General features: G+C 41.3%; 1 protein-coding gene across 6 annotated transcripts in view; it reads left to right on the top strand.

Annotated features, from left to right (window-relative positions):
* sbf1 (SET binding factor 1) overlaps nt 1–17,775 on the top strand; it is a 50,408-nt gene that overhangs the window by 12,842 nt on the left and 19,791 nt on the right. For 2 of the 6 annotated variants that reach the window (XM_061807353.1, XM_061807351.1), the window contains exons 2-16: nt 1,962–2,053; nt 2,798–2,935; nt 3,022–3,150; nt 3,373–3,483; nt 4,980–5,057; nt 6,540–6,569; nt 9,385–9,490; nt 10,915–11,047; nt 11,128–11,236; nt 12,337–12,450; nt 15,320–15,397; nt 16,211–16,324; nt 16,410–16,538; nt 16,993–17,091; nt 17,171–17,378. In XM_061807353.1, the coding sequence (XP_061663337.1) occupies nt 1,962–2,053; nt 2,798–2,935; nt 3,022–3,150; nt 3,373–3,483; nt 4,980–5,057; nt 6,540–6,569; nt 9,385–9,490; nt 10,915–11,047; nt 11,128–11,236; nt 12,337–12,450; nt 15,320–15,397; nt 16,211–16,324; nt 16,410–16,538; nt 16,993–17,091; nt 17,171–17,378 (1,668 nt within the window). Of the gene's footprint in view, nt 1–1,961; nt 2,054–2,797; nt 2,936–3,021; nt 3,151–3,372; nt 3,484–4,979; nt 5,058–6,539; nt 6,570–8,968; nt 9,140–9,384; nt 9,491–10,914; nt 11,048–11,127; nt 11,237–12,336; nt 12,451–15,319; nt 15,398–16,210; nt 16,325–16,409; nt 16,539–16,992; nt 17,092–17,170; nt 17,379–17,775 lie in introns of those variants that run through there. The other 4 variants (XM_061807354.1, XM_061807352.1, XM_061807355.1 and 1 more) reach the window with 4 other exon arrangements.

Raw genomic sequence — 17,775 nt, 5'->3', positions numbered from 1 at the left:
AGCGATCTTGTTGATTTAATTTGACTGTTGACAGTTTTGAAATGCATATTACGCTTTCAACAGAATTTAATTGGAGCAGTGCCATTCTGAACATCCAGGATGTGCAAACTGTGGGTCACAGTTGTGTGGGCTTGTCAGTTGACATTTAAGAATGAGTGTCCACTATTCTAAATTGATAGACTGACCTGCCAGAGCAACCAACAGAGGGCAATCAAAATAACAACCCTGCACTTTTTTCAGTATGTGGCGTCGACTAAATTGGTATATGTTGGGAAATGACGCAGTTCTCAATGTTTACGTTGTGACACAATGATTCAGCTGAGAGACGAGGCTTGTAATATTTCGTTGGTCCCTGCTATTGTTTCAATTTTATATCGCAAGAGAAAAGGGAAACTAAGCACTTGTGGAGTTTAAATCGACGGAAACTCATCAAGTTTCCTTCCTGTAACGTGTTTGCAGATAGATTTACGAAGATAGTGAAGGGAAATAAAATGAATGATCAGCCATATGGATGATTCAGATCAATCCTCAAATTTCATACATCTCAGACAAAGAGGAGGGGGTGACTTTGTGTTGACGATTTGCTGACCCTTTCGTGACATTTCATTGCTTAGCAAAGATTGTGCCTTGACTGTCATTGTTTCTAATAAATGTCCCGGTGCTTCCATCTCTTGAGCATTCACTTAATCACAGTTCACTTTGGAGAGGGGATGACTTGAGGATTGCCTTGTGTGGTTTGGTGGCTGCCATACTTTGTGTATTGTTTGTTGTTGCTCCAGCAGGCCCACCGGCTCCGTTGTTTTTCAAACATCATGATTTAGCCGAACATTGGATCGCCTGTTGTACGGTTTTCTGTGCGTTGTATCGGGAAGGATGAAGTCGATACTCCACGGAGATAAATGCTGCTACTGTATTTAGACGCATGCCGGGTTTCCGATAGAACTAAGCTGAAAGACTGGTTTGTGGCGGTTACGTAAGTTGGTCTGCTTTGTGCCATTGTGCCACTTCCATGAGCCAGACCCAAGCGTGGCCTCATTAATCAGCAGCTGCATATGGCAATTTTACATATTAACATTGTACCATATAATATACAGTAGTGCTTTGACTTTAGTATTTAAAGGGCCATTAAAGGGACAATAAATTTGATGGACCACATAGAAGAATATTGTTAACAAGTCTCCCAAATTTTGAATGAATGAAAAATAGTGCCAAGTATTTGAAATCAGGTTTTAAATTCTCAAGAACTGAAAGCCAGCCCCAGGGAACTTTACACTTTCCAGCAAATTGCTTTTGTAGCACTGCTGTGTCCCACCTTTAGTGCAGACCACAGCAGTGCTACACACCTCTGTTCCCCGAGATTATTATTTCTTTCTCCTCGCCTCACGTCGTCTCAGCGGTAGGGCGGAATCGTGGGAGAAATGAACCTCTGTATATGTCTCTTCTGTATGCACGAGGATGAATAGCTGATCTGGTTGTGTCAGAAATCCATTTATATCCATTGTCCGGTGCTGCTGTTCCCCGGCAATGACGTCTTTCTATTGGCACAACAATTTCCAGTAGGTAGTCAATACCTAATGGGTTGTGTAAACCAATACTGCATGATCCCAAAGAGAAAAACGGTCAATCAGATTTGTCATTGCCGAAGCATGCTAATGTTCGTTGAGGCAATTATTGTGGCTTGATTTTGGATGCTTTGGAATTATACACCATTCCGTTTTGCTGCAGCATGTCATTTTTTTGCTTCCCTAAGTCGCCGCTTGAATATAATGTCAACATTTCTGTGTTGTCTCCGGTTAAGTCATATTTAATTGATTTACAGTTTTTTTTTTTAAAACTGTTGGGTTTTAAAATTGGAGTCTTTGAAAAACCAATGGCTTGGTTGGTTGATAAGTCAAAAACAAACGATCATCTGAACAAGGACTGACTGACCTCTGTATCGCTTCCTCTTCTTTCCCCTGTAGTGGAAGGCGAAGGTGAGGGTCAAGGTCGCATTCTCCAGCGGTTTCCTGAGAAAGACTGGGAGGACAGCCCGTTCCCACAAGGCGTAGAGCTGGTACGTGAACATCTGAAGTTGCACGTCCCTCTAGTTTAATGGCCAGAACCGGAGGGACACTCGGCGCTGTCAATCTCTGCCGTATTAGACGATGGATCCTTTTTATGACCTACTGTTAAAGTTCCAAAGTCTTCAAACTTAGACGTTTTTAATAATTCTAGTTCCTATCGGAAATAATGTTAACTATTTTTTAATCAGTGCATTCTTCAACACTGCAATTCTTGACAATGTTTGACATGATAGTGATTCGGTTTAGCTTGTTGGTCGCTTGACAATGATACAGACCCTGACCCTCAAATTCCATAAAGAAAAACATAGTGTGGGAAACGTTGTTTTTGTAGCAAGAAAACAGTTTTCTGTAAAATACAGTAAGCTACTTAAAAATATTGGCTTTGATACACCATGGACAAAAGCAGGCAGCCATGAGCAATGGTTTACTGTCTGTGATGGAATTGATAACTACGATAAAAATTCAGTTTTACGAGCAATTATTTGCACATCTATTGAGCTGTATTTAGACCTACCTTACGACTTCGATTCATACCGTGATCAAGGGGAAAAAAACCCCAAAACACATTTTCTCATGTTTTTAACTATCGCATCTAAACATATACATCAGTCTGTCATTCCGTGGTCCGTCTTCAAGCTACACATAAGTAACAGAACCATTCTTTTAAATGCATTTCCACTGTTTGATTTGTGAGCCACTTACTTTGTTGTCCTGCATTTTATCTCCTCACGAAGTTCTGCCAGCCCAGTGGATGGCAGCTGGTCCCCGAGCGTCAGCCCACCTCCTTCTTCGTTGCAGTTTTGACCGACATCAACTCAGAGCGTCACTACTGCGCCTGCTTCACGTTCTGGGAGGGCCAGGACAACCCGCAGGTAAGAATGTGGGTGGCGTTCATTATGTGAGGCTCAACCTCGTGAGCCAATTCAACTTTTTTAATATCAATTTCCTTTACGTTTAGTTGCAGAAGGCGCGGGCCGGTGACATGGATGAGGTGGACGAGGAGCCGACTATCATCCAGCCAGCTCAGATCTTTGCCCCCAAGAGTCTTGTGCTGGTTTCTCGGTTGGATTACACTGATGTTTTCAGGGTAGGATGCATTTAATCTTAGCTAAAAAAAACCGTTTTTGTTTAGCTGGTACTGTATGTACATTTTTAACAAGTACAGCATTCAATACTCTCTTTATCTACATCACGAATCAGCTACTTTAGTAATACTGGTTGACTTGTCTGGGGAGTCCTAGAAAGCCAAGACTATTATTTGTTTAACCAACATCTCGATCTTACTGTCCCTCATTCCTTCCTTGTGCAGAACTGCCTGGCATTGGTCTACACCGTCCACGTAGACGGACTTACTGTCCCCTTAGAGACTATCATTGGAAATCTCCTCACATGTGTCATCCCCATCGCTGGAGGCTCCCAGGTGACTGCCAACTCTGTTTTCTCGACAACTGACTACCTTAAAGAAGTCAGAATGACCAAAAAATACAATATGACACCATCCCTTATGCTACAGCAAAGATACTGTGTCATCTCTTTGCTCCATGTTTGGTTTTCTCGCAACGTTGAATTGCAATTTGACTTGTAGGCAGATGATTAGCAGTGCGCCCTCTTCAGCACGGGAAGCCAGGATTGTTATCCCTCAAATTTCAAGAATCAGACTCACTTATCGGACATTTTACCATTCTTTGGTTGAATTAGAATTGAATCTCTCTTATGAGCTCTCACATTCTATATTTTGGGCTTGTTTAAAAAATACGTTTACTTTTATTTACCAACAGAACATCTCTACTTCCTTAAACCGATACGTTATCGTTCACTATTTTACAGACCTTTAATGGAACAATCGCTTTGAATGGTGTTTTTACATTATACTTACCGGAATTCCCAGCCAACAGAGGGCACCACAGGTTATAAGCCTCACCCAGTACATTTGTCAAGGAAATACCATTTGGTACATACATAAGCCGCTGCCGTGTAAAAGCCGCAAGTGCCCACATTGAAACTGACATTGAAACACGAGATATTTGCAAAGAAAGATGGTACACAGAGAGTTTAATGCTAACCTCTCCTTAATGCTAGCACCACGCTAACTCTAGCGTCGCCGTGCTAACAGAGCAGGTTAAAAAAACAACAACATATTGGTAAAAAGCACTGACACACGGCAGGAGCGCATCACTAACAGGGCCAGACCGGTAAAAGTCACTTCCTCGGCACATATATTCCACCAGTCTCACGCTTACCTTTTCCGCTCAGGCGTTAGAAAAAATACACAAATTAGCCGCATCACCCCATAAACCGCAGGTTTGAAACCGTGTGGAAAAAAGTCGCGGTTTATCGGCCAGAAATTCCGGTACTTGCTGTAATGTCCCATGTGGGAAAGGAGAGCCACACAATTTTATTTTTCATTTTTATTCTTGTGATCTCTTGTGTGTATTACAATATATTTACAATCTGTTTAAAAGAAAAACTGTTTTTAAACAGTGTGAAATAGTTTTCAAGTATGTGAAACCACGACAGATCTTTGTATAACTCAGAATATAGCAACTATTTTCCAAATAGTGGGCAGGTGTATTTCTTGTTTATTACCGGTATATTACAATTTATATCAAGTGGAACTAAAGTGAAATACAGCATGTTAAGGACTTTTATGGAGCAATTCAGATAAACAAATAGGTTGCAGAGCTTTCCGGAACATAAACATGGATGCCTACAACATCTATTTAATGTCCCTTTCCAAACAATAGCATTTGTCAACTGATATGATTACAGCTAATTAAGACCTGTAGGATTACTAAAGGGAGTATGGAGCCTATTTTTGAGTATATATTGAATCACGGAATCGGTGTCCAGATGTTTTAACCCGTATGTGTCATCTCTGTGCCCTCCCCACTGTACACTGGTTCCTCTGTGTTACAGATAATTGAGTCCCCAGTTTGTAGTTTAGACAAGGTTCCTCAGGTCCCGGCCTGTGACTGGCTGCTGGCCTGTCTCCAGGTAATATTGTCGATCGACTCAGCTCCCTTCCAATCAAAGAGCTAGCACAATGTTGATTCTGTTGAACTGGAAAACCTTTTTTTAAGGAATGTGCCCATTGCCACAATCATTTCTAATTGTGTGTTAATAATGGCACTAAAGCTTTTTTTTGTGTTTGTGTTTTGTGATCAAATAGTGTCCGCAGGATGTTGATCATTGTTTGTCATCTTTGTTGCCTTTCATCATGCTGATTTTGATGAGCGGCCTCGCGTATTAACGCATTCATGTATAGGTTTTGATGACAAAATAAGCACCACGCGCCCGAACGTCGCCGGGGATGGTCGTAGTTCAGTTGCTAGGTGACCATATGGGGGAGCAGATGGCTTCCTGGAGGGCAGTCTGAATGGACGAATCGCATGTAATCAGTCTTAACACTTTGAATGCACATGTATAAATATAAACATATGGCCGCGTATGGCCAAACAAGGCCTCAACTCATTCTCTTGCATTTATTTTGGGCGAAATGTTGCTATTTTATAGGCTTGCCCGATGCTCCATGCGCGCCACAGAGATAATCTCTTGTTGTTGCTGCCTGACAATGAATGATTTTTGAGTGACGGAGATAATCCTTTAAACCCATGTTTCCTCACTATCATCATCTGAATGAAATATACGGTAGCATCATGATTTATTTGCAATTTAAGTGGACAGTCTATTTCTGGAAAAAGCAATGAAAAAAAATCTCATCCAGGAAAGAGATGTGTGGCTTTACTGAGAAAATGAGGTATGATATTGTAAAGTAGCAACTAATAGGACATGTAGTGTGTGCATATTCGCGACTTTTTGTGTCTGTTAAATTTGGCATCCTGCATCTCTGTCCGCTTCGAACGCTTTTAGAACAACGAGGGCGTGTACCAATGGTCTTCAGTTTGCGACACTTTCGCATACGCAATTTTCAAGGTCATGAATTGTTTGTGTAGCAAGGTAAGAATATATATATGCATGTACCTGCATCTCATGGTGACTTCCCATCAAAGTAGTTCCTTGACACCAACGAAGTACTTTCGTATTCTAGAGGGCTTCAGCGGCATCTTAGGGTGTTTTGGAAACATCACAAAAACGTGGCTGGGGACATGTTCCACTGAAAAAAATGCAACTAGGTGAATTGTGAATGTCTGGAGATTAATTGTACTATATCTAGGTTAGTGATCTAAGTGATGTACCAGTCCGGTCTATGTCACCATTGTAGGTACGGAGGTTTTTCCCAAGATGAGAACCTCCTGTACATTGAAGACAGACATTTGCTTCTTCATTTTATTTTGGGATTTTATTTAATCTACTTACATGCTTCTTCTTGTATATTTTATCGCGTGATTTGACAAACCGCCATATTCGTACCAGGTTCATCTTATTCTACGGCCGTGGTCGGTTGTAATCTGAATGTTACTGTGTGGGTTCCATTTGATGTGCTTCTCTTTCTTTCTCTGCTGGGTGCTTGTGTAGCCGGGCCAGGAGGAGAGAGGGGACAGTTGGGTACGCCTGCTTAACTTTATTCTCCTCCACCTCTTTCCCTCCAAAAGTCAGGCCCACATGAAACCCTTTGGCAGCAACCAATATGTGATCAACAGCTGATCATTTTTCATCACTTTTAACCCGTCTTGCATGTCGACTTGTCCAAATAACTGCCAAGATTCTCAATGACATGATCAATTGCTAGCTAACGTGATTGATTCACCCCCCCCCCTATAATTTCATCTACTATGTATGCCAAATAAAGAGTGTTCCATTTTTCTTCTAGAATAAAACTTCCACTTTAGTACTACACAAACAAGCCAAATGCATATTGCAGTTGTGACGGTTTTCCATCTTTTCCTTTCCATTGATGAAAGCTGAACAAAAAAGATGGAAGCACAATGGGAGACTGGACTTCGCGATACCTCATGATCAGTTGTTAGATGACAGTATTGTCGTCTGTTGCTGTTGAAGTCATGGCTGCTCCTGCATCATGTTGTCATGTTTGCCCCTTCAGAAATCGCCGCACTGGTAAACCGCCGTGCTGAACCTCTTTTTAAGCATCACAGATGGCTTTTTTAAAAACGTTTGATTAATTTTCCTTTGACAAATACTTGTTGCCACGCAGTCAACCGGTTTACGACCACGTTCTTTTCTGACCAATCCGTTTTAAAGTCAAGTAAAGTGGTTTGGAGTCAAAGTCGTTCATCAGGCAAATTTTCACCAAGCGCTACAGTTTGTTTGATTTGCCGTGGTATGGTTTGGAACTCAGATGTGACGATTATTTTCCCTACCTGTCAATGATAAAGCGTTGTGCGTTGTTCCGTCTTACAAGAACTGCACCGCTGATTAGTTTGGTACTATGTTGACAATGGAAAACACACATTTCGTCCTGATCTTACCCAATCGATAGCTTTCCTCCACGTTATTGACTTTTGTTTTATTCACTTTATTTTAAAATCGCCGTCACGATCGATGGTATCGCTTTGCTTTTGAAATGAACCATAAAATACACGAATGTCAGTCATGTTGGACTTTTGCTGATTCATTTGTTCTTTTTCCACGGGAAGTGAAGTGATGACGGTTGCACCAATGGACCTTTCCAATGGCAATCTTAAGCTCCGCCCCCTTAGCCATGTCCCACAAGCTTCTAAAATCGCGATTGAACAGAACATGTTTGAAATAGTATTCTCTATCGCGTATCCCAGATAATATTGAGGTATGGGTTTTTTTTGCCAAATGCATCAGACTTGTGAGAGAGAGGTTTCAACTATTTCACGCAAGGATATGTACACGGAATTAAGATTTTGCACAGAGCCGGACGCAATGTCAGAGTTACAGCGAAATGTTGCCGATTGATTCTAAAAAGTTTGACGCCTCACAAACTTTATATTGAAATCCAACAGGATAAAATAGTGGAATTGTACTGCGCATGTAAAGCAGGGTGAGTACTTTTTACTTGGGAAGATCGCGAGTAATATCATTGTAGTGTTCATAAGTGAGTGGGTGTATTTATTTGACTTGACTCATAATCGAATCCAGTGCTCTGTCTTAAAAGTCTGATGTGATACAAATAGGCAAATAGACATTTCTCTTGCATGACATGGCGCATTTACGTATCCTTAACCCGACTCTTCGACGTAAAACATTTCACACTTCATTCAGCAGGTCAGTGATACACGAACAAAGTGAAAGTTGTTCTCCTGCAGCGTATAAAGAGAAGATACTTCTCCCTCACTTACCTTCGAACATACAGCCTTGTGTTTGTGGATATTTTCCACATTTAGTTGTACGTGCGCTCTTCCGCGAACCTTAATCCATCGTAGACTTTTCGTCAACTGTGTTTTAGGCTTTGGAAAATGAATCAAGCGGGCCCCTTGTAACCTAGCAGGATATCTTTCATCAGAATTGCACGTTCCCCAAGTGCATTTGAGGGCCATTTTCTTCGTAACATGAACTTTTCCAAGCGCACGCTACTGACAATCAGCATTGCTTGTGGGACAATATGGTGGCAGGGGCGTGTCAAGCCAGGGGTTGACACAATGCGGCTATCTGATTATTCTAAGAGTGATTGACAGGTCGGAAAGGTCCATTACTATTTTTTTTTTTTTTCTCCAAATTGTAAAATCCAAGGATTCTTCTTCCCTTTATTCATTTGATATCGCTTAAGACTCGTTTTGTACTCACGCAAATTGTTGTTATCCAGCCTGCAGGCTAATTGACATGGATCGGCTTGGCTGTCTGTCAAGAGCGTTGCAGTTCAAGTCCACATCATTTATCTAGAACAAATGTGCCATTTAAAAATACATTAGACTATTAGGGATAGTATTTTAGCATGTTTCTGTTTGAGTAATACTATGTTTTAACTTGTATAACAATAGCTAGTCATGAGATTAGATAATTTTGCTGTTTTATAACATTTTCGCCCGGTCGCGCTTCATGGGCTCAAACGAATCAGCTCTGCATATCAAACCGTATCACGGCCAACTGTTCAAGGACAATGGAAAGCTCTCTGAGCATGACCCTTTCCACATCTGCGGGATCTCTGCCTTGAAGATCTCTTGAGAAGGGGGTCCTGGTGTGGATTAAAGGTGAAGAAGGCGTGGAGCCGCGTCGAGCTCAGTCCTCTTTGCGATCGGCTGGAATGGCTTGTTTGTCACGTACCTGCTAAGCTTCTGTAATTCCCCGCCTCTATTTTGCTGATTTGCGCTTCTCTTATGAACCCATGCCACGCCGCTGTTTGTGAAAAGTGTCACTTTGTCTTGTTTTTTTTTTCCGAAATCCCCCCTACTTCCCCTTTTAACAGATCCTATTTCTTCTCGCCTCATCTTTGTAGCGGACCATCACATTAGGCGCTGGAGACCGGCAAGTTATCCAGACTCCCATCAATGACTCCCTCCCCGTCAGCGGCAGCAGCGTGGCGCAGCTCTTCAGGCAGCTGGGTAGGGACAATTGTAACGTGGCAACAACACAACACCTGTTCGCTTTCTGGACGCATTTCCTGATTTTTGTGTTGGGGCTTTGGTTTAGCCGCTTGCGATTATTATCAGGCAATGTCTCTTCCGCCTCGACTTAAGGATGGCCCATCTTATACACACGATGAGGGAAATATCAGCAAGTGTGTTCTTATGTGTGTACTCTGCTTTGTTTTTTTTTGTCCCCATTACCTTTTACAACATACTGTACAAAAGCTCATCTTGCTGAGGTTTTCTTTTGTTCGAGAAACAAAATAATGATCAAATGTGTTGACATTGAGTACTCTTAAAGTGTTTGTAATGTCTAATTTCAAACACAAATTATCTTATCTAGACTCAACTGTACCATAAAATGCACAACCTTTTCGATGTTTTTACCAAAAAACACAAGTGTTTATGAATTAAAGTCCGCGAACTTTGACCTAGTTTCCCGTGTCTGGAAAAACAACTAATTTCAGGGGCGGAGCCTCGTACGTCACTACAAGTGGACCTGCTGTTGTGCGACTGGTACTGTCTGGTTATGGCATCCATTTACCACGTGAAATTATATTTATGGTGACGCAAGATATCACCAGCTTTTGCTCTCAAATGAACGTGGCAACATTTTAAACGGATTTCGTTCATTAAAATCCTTATTTGTGAAAATATACCAACTTAGATTGTGGAATACGTTATCATCTTCTGTTTGTTTTGGTGCGATAATAAACGAGTCATGTACACGCAAATTAGTGACGGACATTGCACTGCAGATGTTTCTCATACAAACACAGGCAGATCCATCTCGCTGGAAAATGAACGGCCGGGTGGTCGCGTACCTATTTACCAAATACACGGCGTTTGCTTAATTTTAAAACAACACTGAAAATTTCGTATATACCTTCAGGATATCGAAGCCTTTACTGTTTATCAGTTTATGACTGACTTGACCAAACAAGAACTTCACAAACGCTTAGCAGTCTTTCTTTCCAACACGAGGCATATCGGAAATATCGGAAAATTCATTGTCGTTCTTACAACGTATTCCAATGCTCACCATTGTTGGCACCGACTACGACGTCACGTTCCTACTCGTCTGTTTCCACTTCATTTTTGTCTTTTTTTTGACGAATCCAGCAACGTGCGATCGTTTTTTGCCGATAATCGAAAAATAAAAATGTTTCCTTCATGATGGAATTCAGGTTTGAATTCTGCATAAAAAACTGCATAATATTAGCAAAAAGGTGCACTGAAAACATTCCATACGCTTTAAAAATGGCATGTAGACAAAATATTTAATAAGAAAAGTTTCATTGAAATCAAAAAAAACAAAACAAAATCCTGATTTTATTTTGGATATGGGATTGCCATCTGTCTCTACTTCCTAATGATCCCTGTCCCCTTTCCTTCTCCAGGTATCATCAATGTGCTGTATCTGTTCTGTGCTGCCCTCACGGAGCACAAGATTCTGTTCCTGTCAAGCAGTTACCAACGATTAACAGATGCCTGCCGGGGATTGTTGGCTATTATGTTCCCTCTCAAATACAGGTACTTGTCCAACTTGGGTTTCTGTCCCTAATGTTTTGCATTGTGTATTTATATGACAACATTGTGCGATATCTCCGCAGCTTCACCTATGTTCCCATTCTGCCTGGTAAACTCCTGGAGGTCCTGAGCACGCCCACTCCTTTTATAATCGGGGTCAACTCATTTTTCCGCTCTGAGACACAAGAACTGGTGGGTTGTCGTCCCTCTAACATCATCATAAACAATATTGTCTACCTATCATAGCCACCACCGTACGTACACCGTACTTCCCATCCCTACCAACACCATGCAGTAGCAACCACCCCTCCAGTCCCTCATTTCATACCTACCTGCAAATATTTAAATACCAACATACATACATTACAGCACTTGGTTTGCACTCCTAAATAGTTGCAATACAACCAATGGTACCCGTTTATATTTAATTCCATCCACGACCCGAAATATTCCCTGCTTACATAGGTCACTGCCGTAATTTCCGGCCTATAAGCCGCGACTTTTTTCACACGCTTTCAACCCTGCGGCTTAAGCGGTGACGCGGCTAATTTGTGCATTTTTTTTTTTGTAATGGCCACAGGGGGGCAGTCGAGCGGAAAAGGTAAGAGTGAATATATGTGCCGAGGAGGTGACTTTTACCGGTCCGGCCCTGTTACCGCTGCGCAATTGTGTTACCGCCGTGTTTCAGTGATTTTTACCACTATGGTTTTTTTTAACCGGCCCTGTTAGTGCGGTGCAGTAACATTAGCATGGTGGCGCTAACGATGTACCGTCTTTCTTTGTAAATATCTCGTGTTTCAGTCTTGCGACTTTTACACGGCCTATGTATGTAGCAAATGGTATTTCCTTTACAAATGTACTGGGCGAGGGTTATAACCGGGTGGGCTCTGTAGGCCGGGAATTACGGTACATACCTAAGATATTTTCTATCTAGCTATGTGCAGAATCCCCCATCCCCAGCGTATTACTGTATTCCATCAAATTGTGACCTCGGCTCAAAAAGAAGTCTTTAAAGGTGGGGTAACATTGTACATTCCAATAAATCCTAATAAATGCCCTCTAATAAATTCTCCAAAGTTGAGTAAATGAATGCCATTGGACAGGATTTGGGGAAAATACTGCACACTAACCAACATGCATTATGTTATCAATTTCAATGTGTTTATTTTGCATGTAAACATATTATGGCAAGCTTGTAAGTTGCTGTGGTTCTGTTACCAACATCCTCTGGACACTGACATTAAATATGTACTCCATTTGAAACAATTGTGGGGGGGTTCTGTGTTTTGTAGTTGGATGTCATCATCGCCGACTTGGACGGCGGCACCGTCACCATCCCGGAGTGCGTTCACATCTCCCTGCTGCCCGAGCCGCTCCTCCAGCAGACTCAGACTGCACTCTCCATGGTAAGGGAACCCGTGTAAAAAAAATAAAAAATAAAAAAAAAAAAGAAAGAAAAATTGTCAGGCAGCTTCACGCACATTTGCACAGTAGACCGGACCTTAAAAAGTGTTCGACGCCTCGAGTCAAAAGTTACACGATACTCTGTATTTTTATACGAGCATTTTCAGAGCGAAATGGACAAAGCTGACTGTCAGTTCCTGTGCGTCTCCTCAGTGTCCAAAGTGGTTGCCACTGTTTGTGTTTTTGAAAGAAAGAGAGAAAGAGATGGTCTTGAGAAAGAAGCGTTTAAATGTTTAATTGCTGAGTTGCTATGGAAAGTTATTTTATTAAGAAGGAACATATATTACAATTTTAATGAATGTTTTGTCATCTATTATTCCAGTGCTCTCCTGTTGTTTGTTTGTTTTTTCCCCAATGGCATAATTTCAGTATCAGTTGTCATGGTCTTTTTTTTTTAATTTATTGAGACAAGACCAGATTCATATGTGTGATATGATTTGGAATGGGAAATTCTGTAAATTTCATGAAAGTGTGATTTATGAGTATAGTTTTGCATCTAATTTTGGAAAGCATTTCAGGCTAATTTATCAGGCTTCTTACTCTATTCTTAGGTAGTTGACATGTTTTCTTAAGCAAGGAAGGACAGTGACTTAGTTGTGCTGTGCTGGCGATGTCATGGACCAATAGAACCACAAAAAATGGCCTTCCGCCACATGAGGCTATTTAGGATTTCTCTACCTTGTCATTACACAACATTCGGCAATATGAAAAGACACTAATTCATGGTGAAATCATTAACTTGTACAACAAATGGGATCGTTTGAGAACTCACCCAAAGCGGATGGGGTTTGTTCCCCTCCCCCCATATGTTAGGGATTCCCAGTGGATTATAGTTTGCCTGACACATTTATGATAGAGGGGCACTCACTTCCACAAAATATGTCCTACAGAATATTTTGAGACCTCTGAACTTTGGTCTGGCGGCACGGTGGATCAGCTGGTAAAGCGTCGGCCTCACAGTTCTGAGGACCCGGGTTTAATCCCAGCCCCGCCTGTGTGGGGTTTGCATGTTCTTCCCGTGCCTTCGTGGGGTTTTCTCCGTGCACTCCGTTTTCCACCCACATCCCAAAAACATGCAACATTAATCGAACACTCTAAATTACCCCAAGGTGTGATTGTGAGTGCGACTGTTGTCTGTCTCCATGTGCCCTGCGATTGGCTGGCAACCAGTCCAGTGTGTACCCCGCCTCCTGCCCGTTGACAGCTGGGATAGGCTCCAGCACTCCCCCCTACCCTGGTGAGGATAAGCGGCAAAGAAAATGGATGGATGGATGGATAAACTTTGCTCTGTGAAATACTTTTAACTAGAACACAACATTATAAGTGGGAACAAACATGAACATCTCTATAACAATAAAATGAATCCTGACCCACTAACTTTTAAATGGTTATAGTCATGTGACAAACCGGATTGTCGTTATGAATATGAAATAATGGAGCCTTTAAGCACAAGTTATTGCCCATAATGTTGAAATTATTTTGATGTCCTTTGGTTACTCTTATTTAAATGCATAAGTAATCAATTTCCACTTTTTGAAAGGATTACATTGTGTCTACGTTACCTATAAATTCATACATAACGTTTGTTTGAAGGATATTAGACAGTGAATGATCATATAATAGAAGTTCAATCTCACCCATCTTTTTTTTTTCTTACAAAAAAATCAACACTAAAAAAAGTAAATGCAAATTTAAGAGGCGTTACATCAGCAGCACGAAAAGAATTGCAAAATAGGAAAAGCAGAGATTATGTCTGTCAGAGGCAGATTTAATCTTTTTGCTCGTCCCGAAAGTTTTCATGGAAAAGATAGGATCTGGCGCGTGGGACGCATGCAGGAGCCACGATGCTATAGATTGTTGGTAGGCAACCCGAAAGCTGGGCTTAGCTGCACCCAGGAAGAGGGACGCGTTCATCACGGTCTGGATCTCCTTGCGCCATTGTCGCTAGAGCGCACGTCTGAAAATATTTGTGACTTCTGACTTCAACGTTGATAATGTTAATGTGTTTTCTTTTAAGAGGGATTATTATTATTATAGATTACTATCGATAAAGTTTTAGGTAATATAATTAAATTGCCCACAGGGATGAATGATGTTTTCTTTTTCTAATCTGAAATAACGTAATCTAAATATTGTACCCATTTTTTTTTTTACTTTTACCTTATATACAGTCACAGTTTCAGTTATGGATTGCAGTTTCTCTGATATAGGACAGTATTTCCCAACCTTTATTGAGCCAACGAACATCTCACGGCACATCACCAAAGAAAAATGTCTAAAAATGTTGATACACAAGTTAATTTTGTACAGTTTCTCCTTGTGAAGGAGTATTTCCTTTTTTTTTTTTCTGCCGTTCTCTATGTTCCTGGCATCGACAAGATCAATGATAGATAATTCATAGGTGATGAATAATTTTGAGCCCAATTAAGGGATATTGGACAGTTTCCTGTGGCACACCTAATGATCTGTCATGTTACACTAATCTGCACTGGTACCGTTCGTTAGCCCAGTTTTATACTGCTAATTTAAAAGTTAATATGTAAACTACATGTACTGTATAATTGTTCCCCCCAAAAACTTACTTTATTCGACACTTCCACTCTAATAGATGTTAAACCTCTCCCATATAATTGTAAAATCTTAAATGTCATATTATATGAACACATGAAATAGGTTTTTGTGGTTTTTCCATGGAAATAAATGGTCAACATCTGTGATTTCCCAATCAATGATTTGCACTGAAATAAGAATCTGTTGGTTTGTCTTGAGGCTGCATTCAAATTGATTTGACGGCGCGTTTGCCGTTTGCAGGTTTTGGATCCTGAGCTGGAGGTTGCCGATCACGCCTTCCCACCTCAGTCTTCGCTACCATCGACCCCCAAGATTCAGGTGAAAATCTGCAACCCGATATGTACCCTTTTGTAATCGGATATTGTAAACAAAGTTGATTTTCATTCCTGCAAGATCCCATGTAATATTCTTGGAATGAGTAAACCACAGGTAAATATTTCAAAATTATTGGGGGGGAAACAATTCGATTATTATAATTGTTTAGAGGCTTTTTAATTGCATTACTCTCTTAAAGGGGGTGAACATTCAGCAGCAGAACAATTTACTTTAAATTGTGTATTACCGATGATTAAAACTGAAAACATGACAAACACAAAAAAAAATTACTTCAGGATGAGACCGTATGAAAATTTAATGTAATTGTGATTCTGATCAAAGTTATGATTGTCTGTGTTATCACAATGTTAATAGAAGACATGTTAACGAAAACCAAAATAAATATCTCAGCAACCATATGTACTTTTTCAAGTAGGAAACTATGAACAGCATCATCCAAATCAAATGTTCCTGCAAAAATTGTAATAATCACAACGAGAGTGATGTTTTTAATGGTGATGTGACTTTATAGAAACGCTAATACTGTATTAAAAGTTCCTTTTAATTGCCCTCAAAAGCGCCTTGCATACAGAAGAATTAGGCTGAATGTGTAAAAAATGTTGTCACACTTTATTGGGTAATGATTTAATCTCTACTTCACGCCTTGATTTAAGGACTCTCAGGATGACTGTCGTAGTTTTTGACAGATACATATTGATGAACCTCAACTACAATTATCAGTTCTGCCCCAGTTGCATTGATTGATTCTAGTGTGTACATGTTTGGACTGAAGCTGGACTGGGATGTGTGTTTCAGGATAAGGAGATCCGGGCGATCTTCCTGTGGCTGTTTGCTCAGCTTTTCCAGGGTTATCGCTGGTGTTTACATATCATCCGCATTCACCCCGAACCAGTTATCCGCTTCCATAAGGTACGACGAGTTCCCCTCCGTCCAAACGAAGGGCGTTGCGGTGCGAATCGTATTTTAGACTGAGGGCTTTGTGTGTATTCCCCAGGCGGCCTTCCTCGGCCAGAGGGCTCTGACGGAAGACGACTTTCTCATGAAGGTTTTGGACGGCATGGCGTTCGCAGGTTTCGTGTCTGAGAGGGGGCCTCCCTACAGAGCAACAGATTTGTTTGATGATGTGAGTCCATAAATCAAACCGAATTTACGTCACGACATGTGTTCGGTTAGTGTTTCAGTGGCTGTATTTATTGGCTTCACAGGCCTTTTGACAGACTTCAAGGGTCCCACGTTTCCATCGCGATGAAGTTGCAAAATACTTTTACTGAAGTCAGTCGCAGGGCACTTGGACGACAATTTACATTTATGGATAACTGCGAGTCTGTATGTTTTTGGAATGTGGGAGGAATGTGGTGTACCCGTAGAAAACCCATGTAAACACAGAGAGAGCAAGTGCAAGTGCCACACAGTGGGGCATGAGATTCAAACCCAGAACCTGTCGACGTGCTAACCACTAGATCACTTTGCTGTTTGTGTAATCCGATAAATATATCTTTATAAACTATCGTATTGTTAATAGATATTAAAAAAAAAATCATGAAGAGAGGAATTCTTAACTTTCTCTGTTCCCACAGCTGGTTGCCAACGAGGTGGAAAGGATACGGCAAGAGGAGGCGTCACCGCACAAAGTCATGACTCATGTGAAGGAGTTGGCCGAGCAGCTATTTAAAAATGTATCTCTCTAAATGAAATAAATTCCCCTTTTTCAGGAAGATTTTGTGTAACCACTCGTATGTGGGTCTCACTCTTTAGGAGAACCCCTACCCGGCAGTGACCATGCATAAAGTCCAGCGACCGTCGGAAAACGGCCAGAAAGCCACACAGAGTAAGAACCCCTTTCCCGGACTGGACGAGGTCACGGTACAGCTTTTCATCGACCACGCCACCGCCAAGCTCAAGACGGCACCGCCGGTGGTCAAGGCCGAGGTCAAGAGCATGGTGCCGTCCGGGCCTCCGCTGGGTGAGCCGTGTTTACAATGTGGAATGATTTGAATGGGCACAAGAGAAGTGTTTGAGTGGATGGAAATCCTAAAATGAGACATAATGGATTTTTTCAAATGGTTTTTAACAACACACGTGTGACATATGCCAAGGATGAAGAATTGTTGCACACTTTTCATGCATTTCTTGATTAAATCAGACAGTTTTTAGCAACCATTTTTTCCTCGTGCAAGTAAACCAGCCTTTATGCCGCCCCATATACGGCTTGGCCTGTGGCGAGTCTTGCTTTTGTTACCGTGACGACCAAGTGATGAGCCTTAGTTTTTTACTGCGGTAGCCTTTCTAATCTCGCTCGCAAGTGTATGCAAATCAGCAAGATGAATCTTTGCGGAGAGCGTGCGCGTTGCGGATGGCTT

The sequence above is a fragment of the Syngnathoides biaculeatus genome, chromosome 20 (assembly GCF_019802595.1).
Source record: "Syngnathoides biaculeatus isolate LvHL_M chromosome 20, ASM1980259v1, whole genome shotgun sequence".
In the NCBI taxonomy this organism is placed as follows: Eukaryota; Metazoa; Chordata; class Actinopteri; order Syngnathiformes; family Syngnathidae; genus Syngnathoides; species Syngnathoides biaculeatus.
The sequence above is the reverse complement of the archived record's forward strand: the minus strand, read 5'-3'. Positions and strand labels throughout refer to the sequence as shown.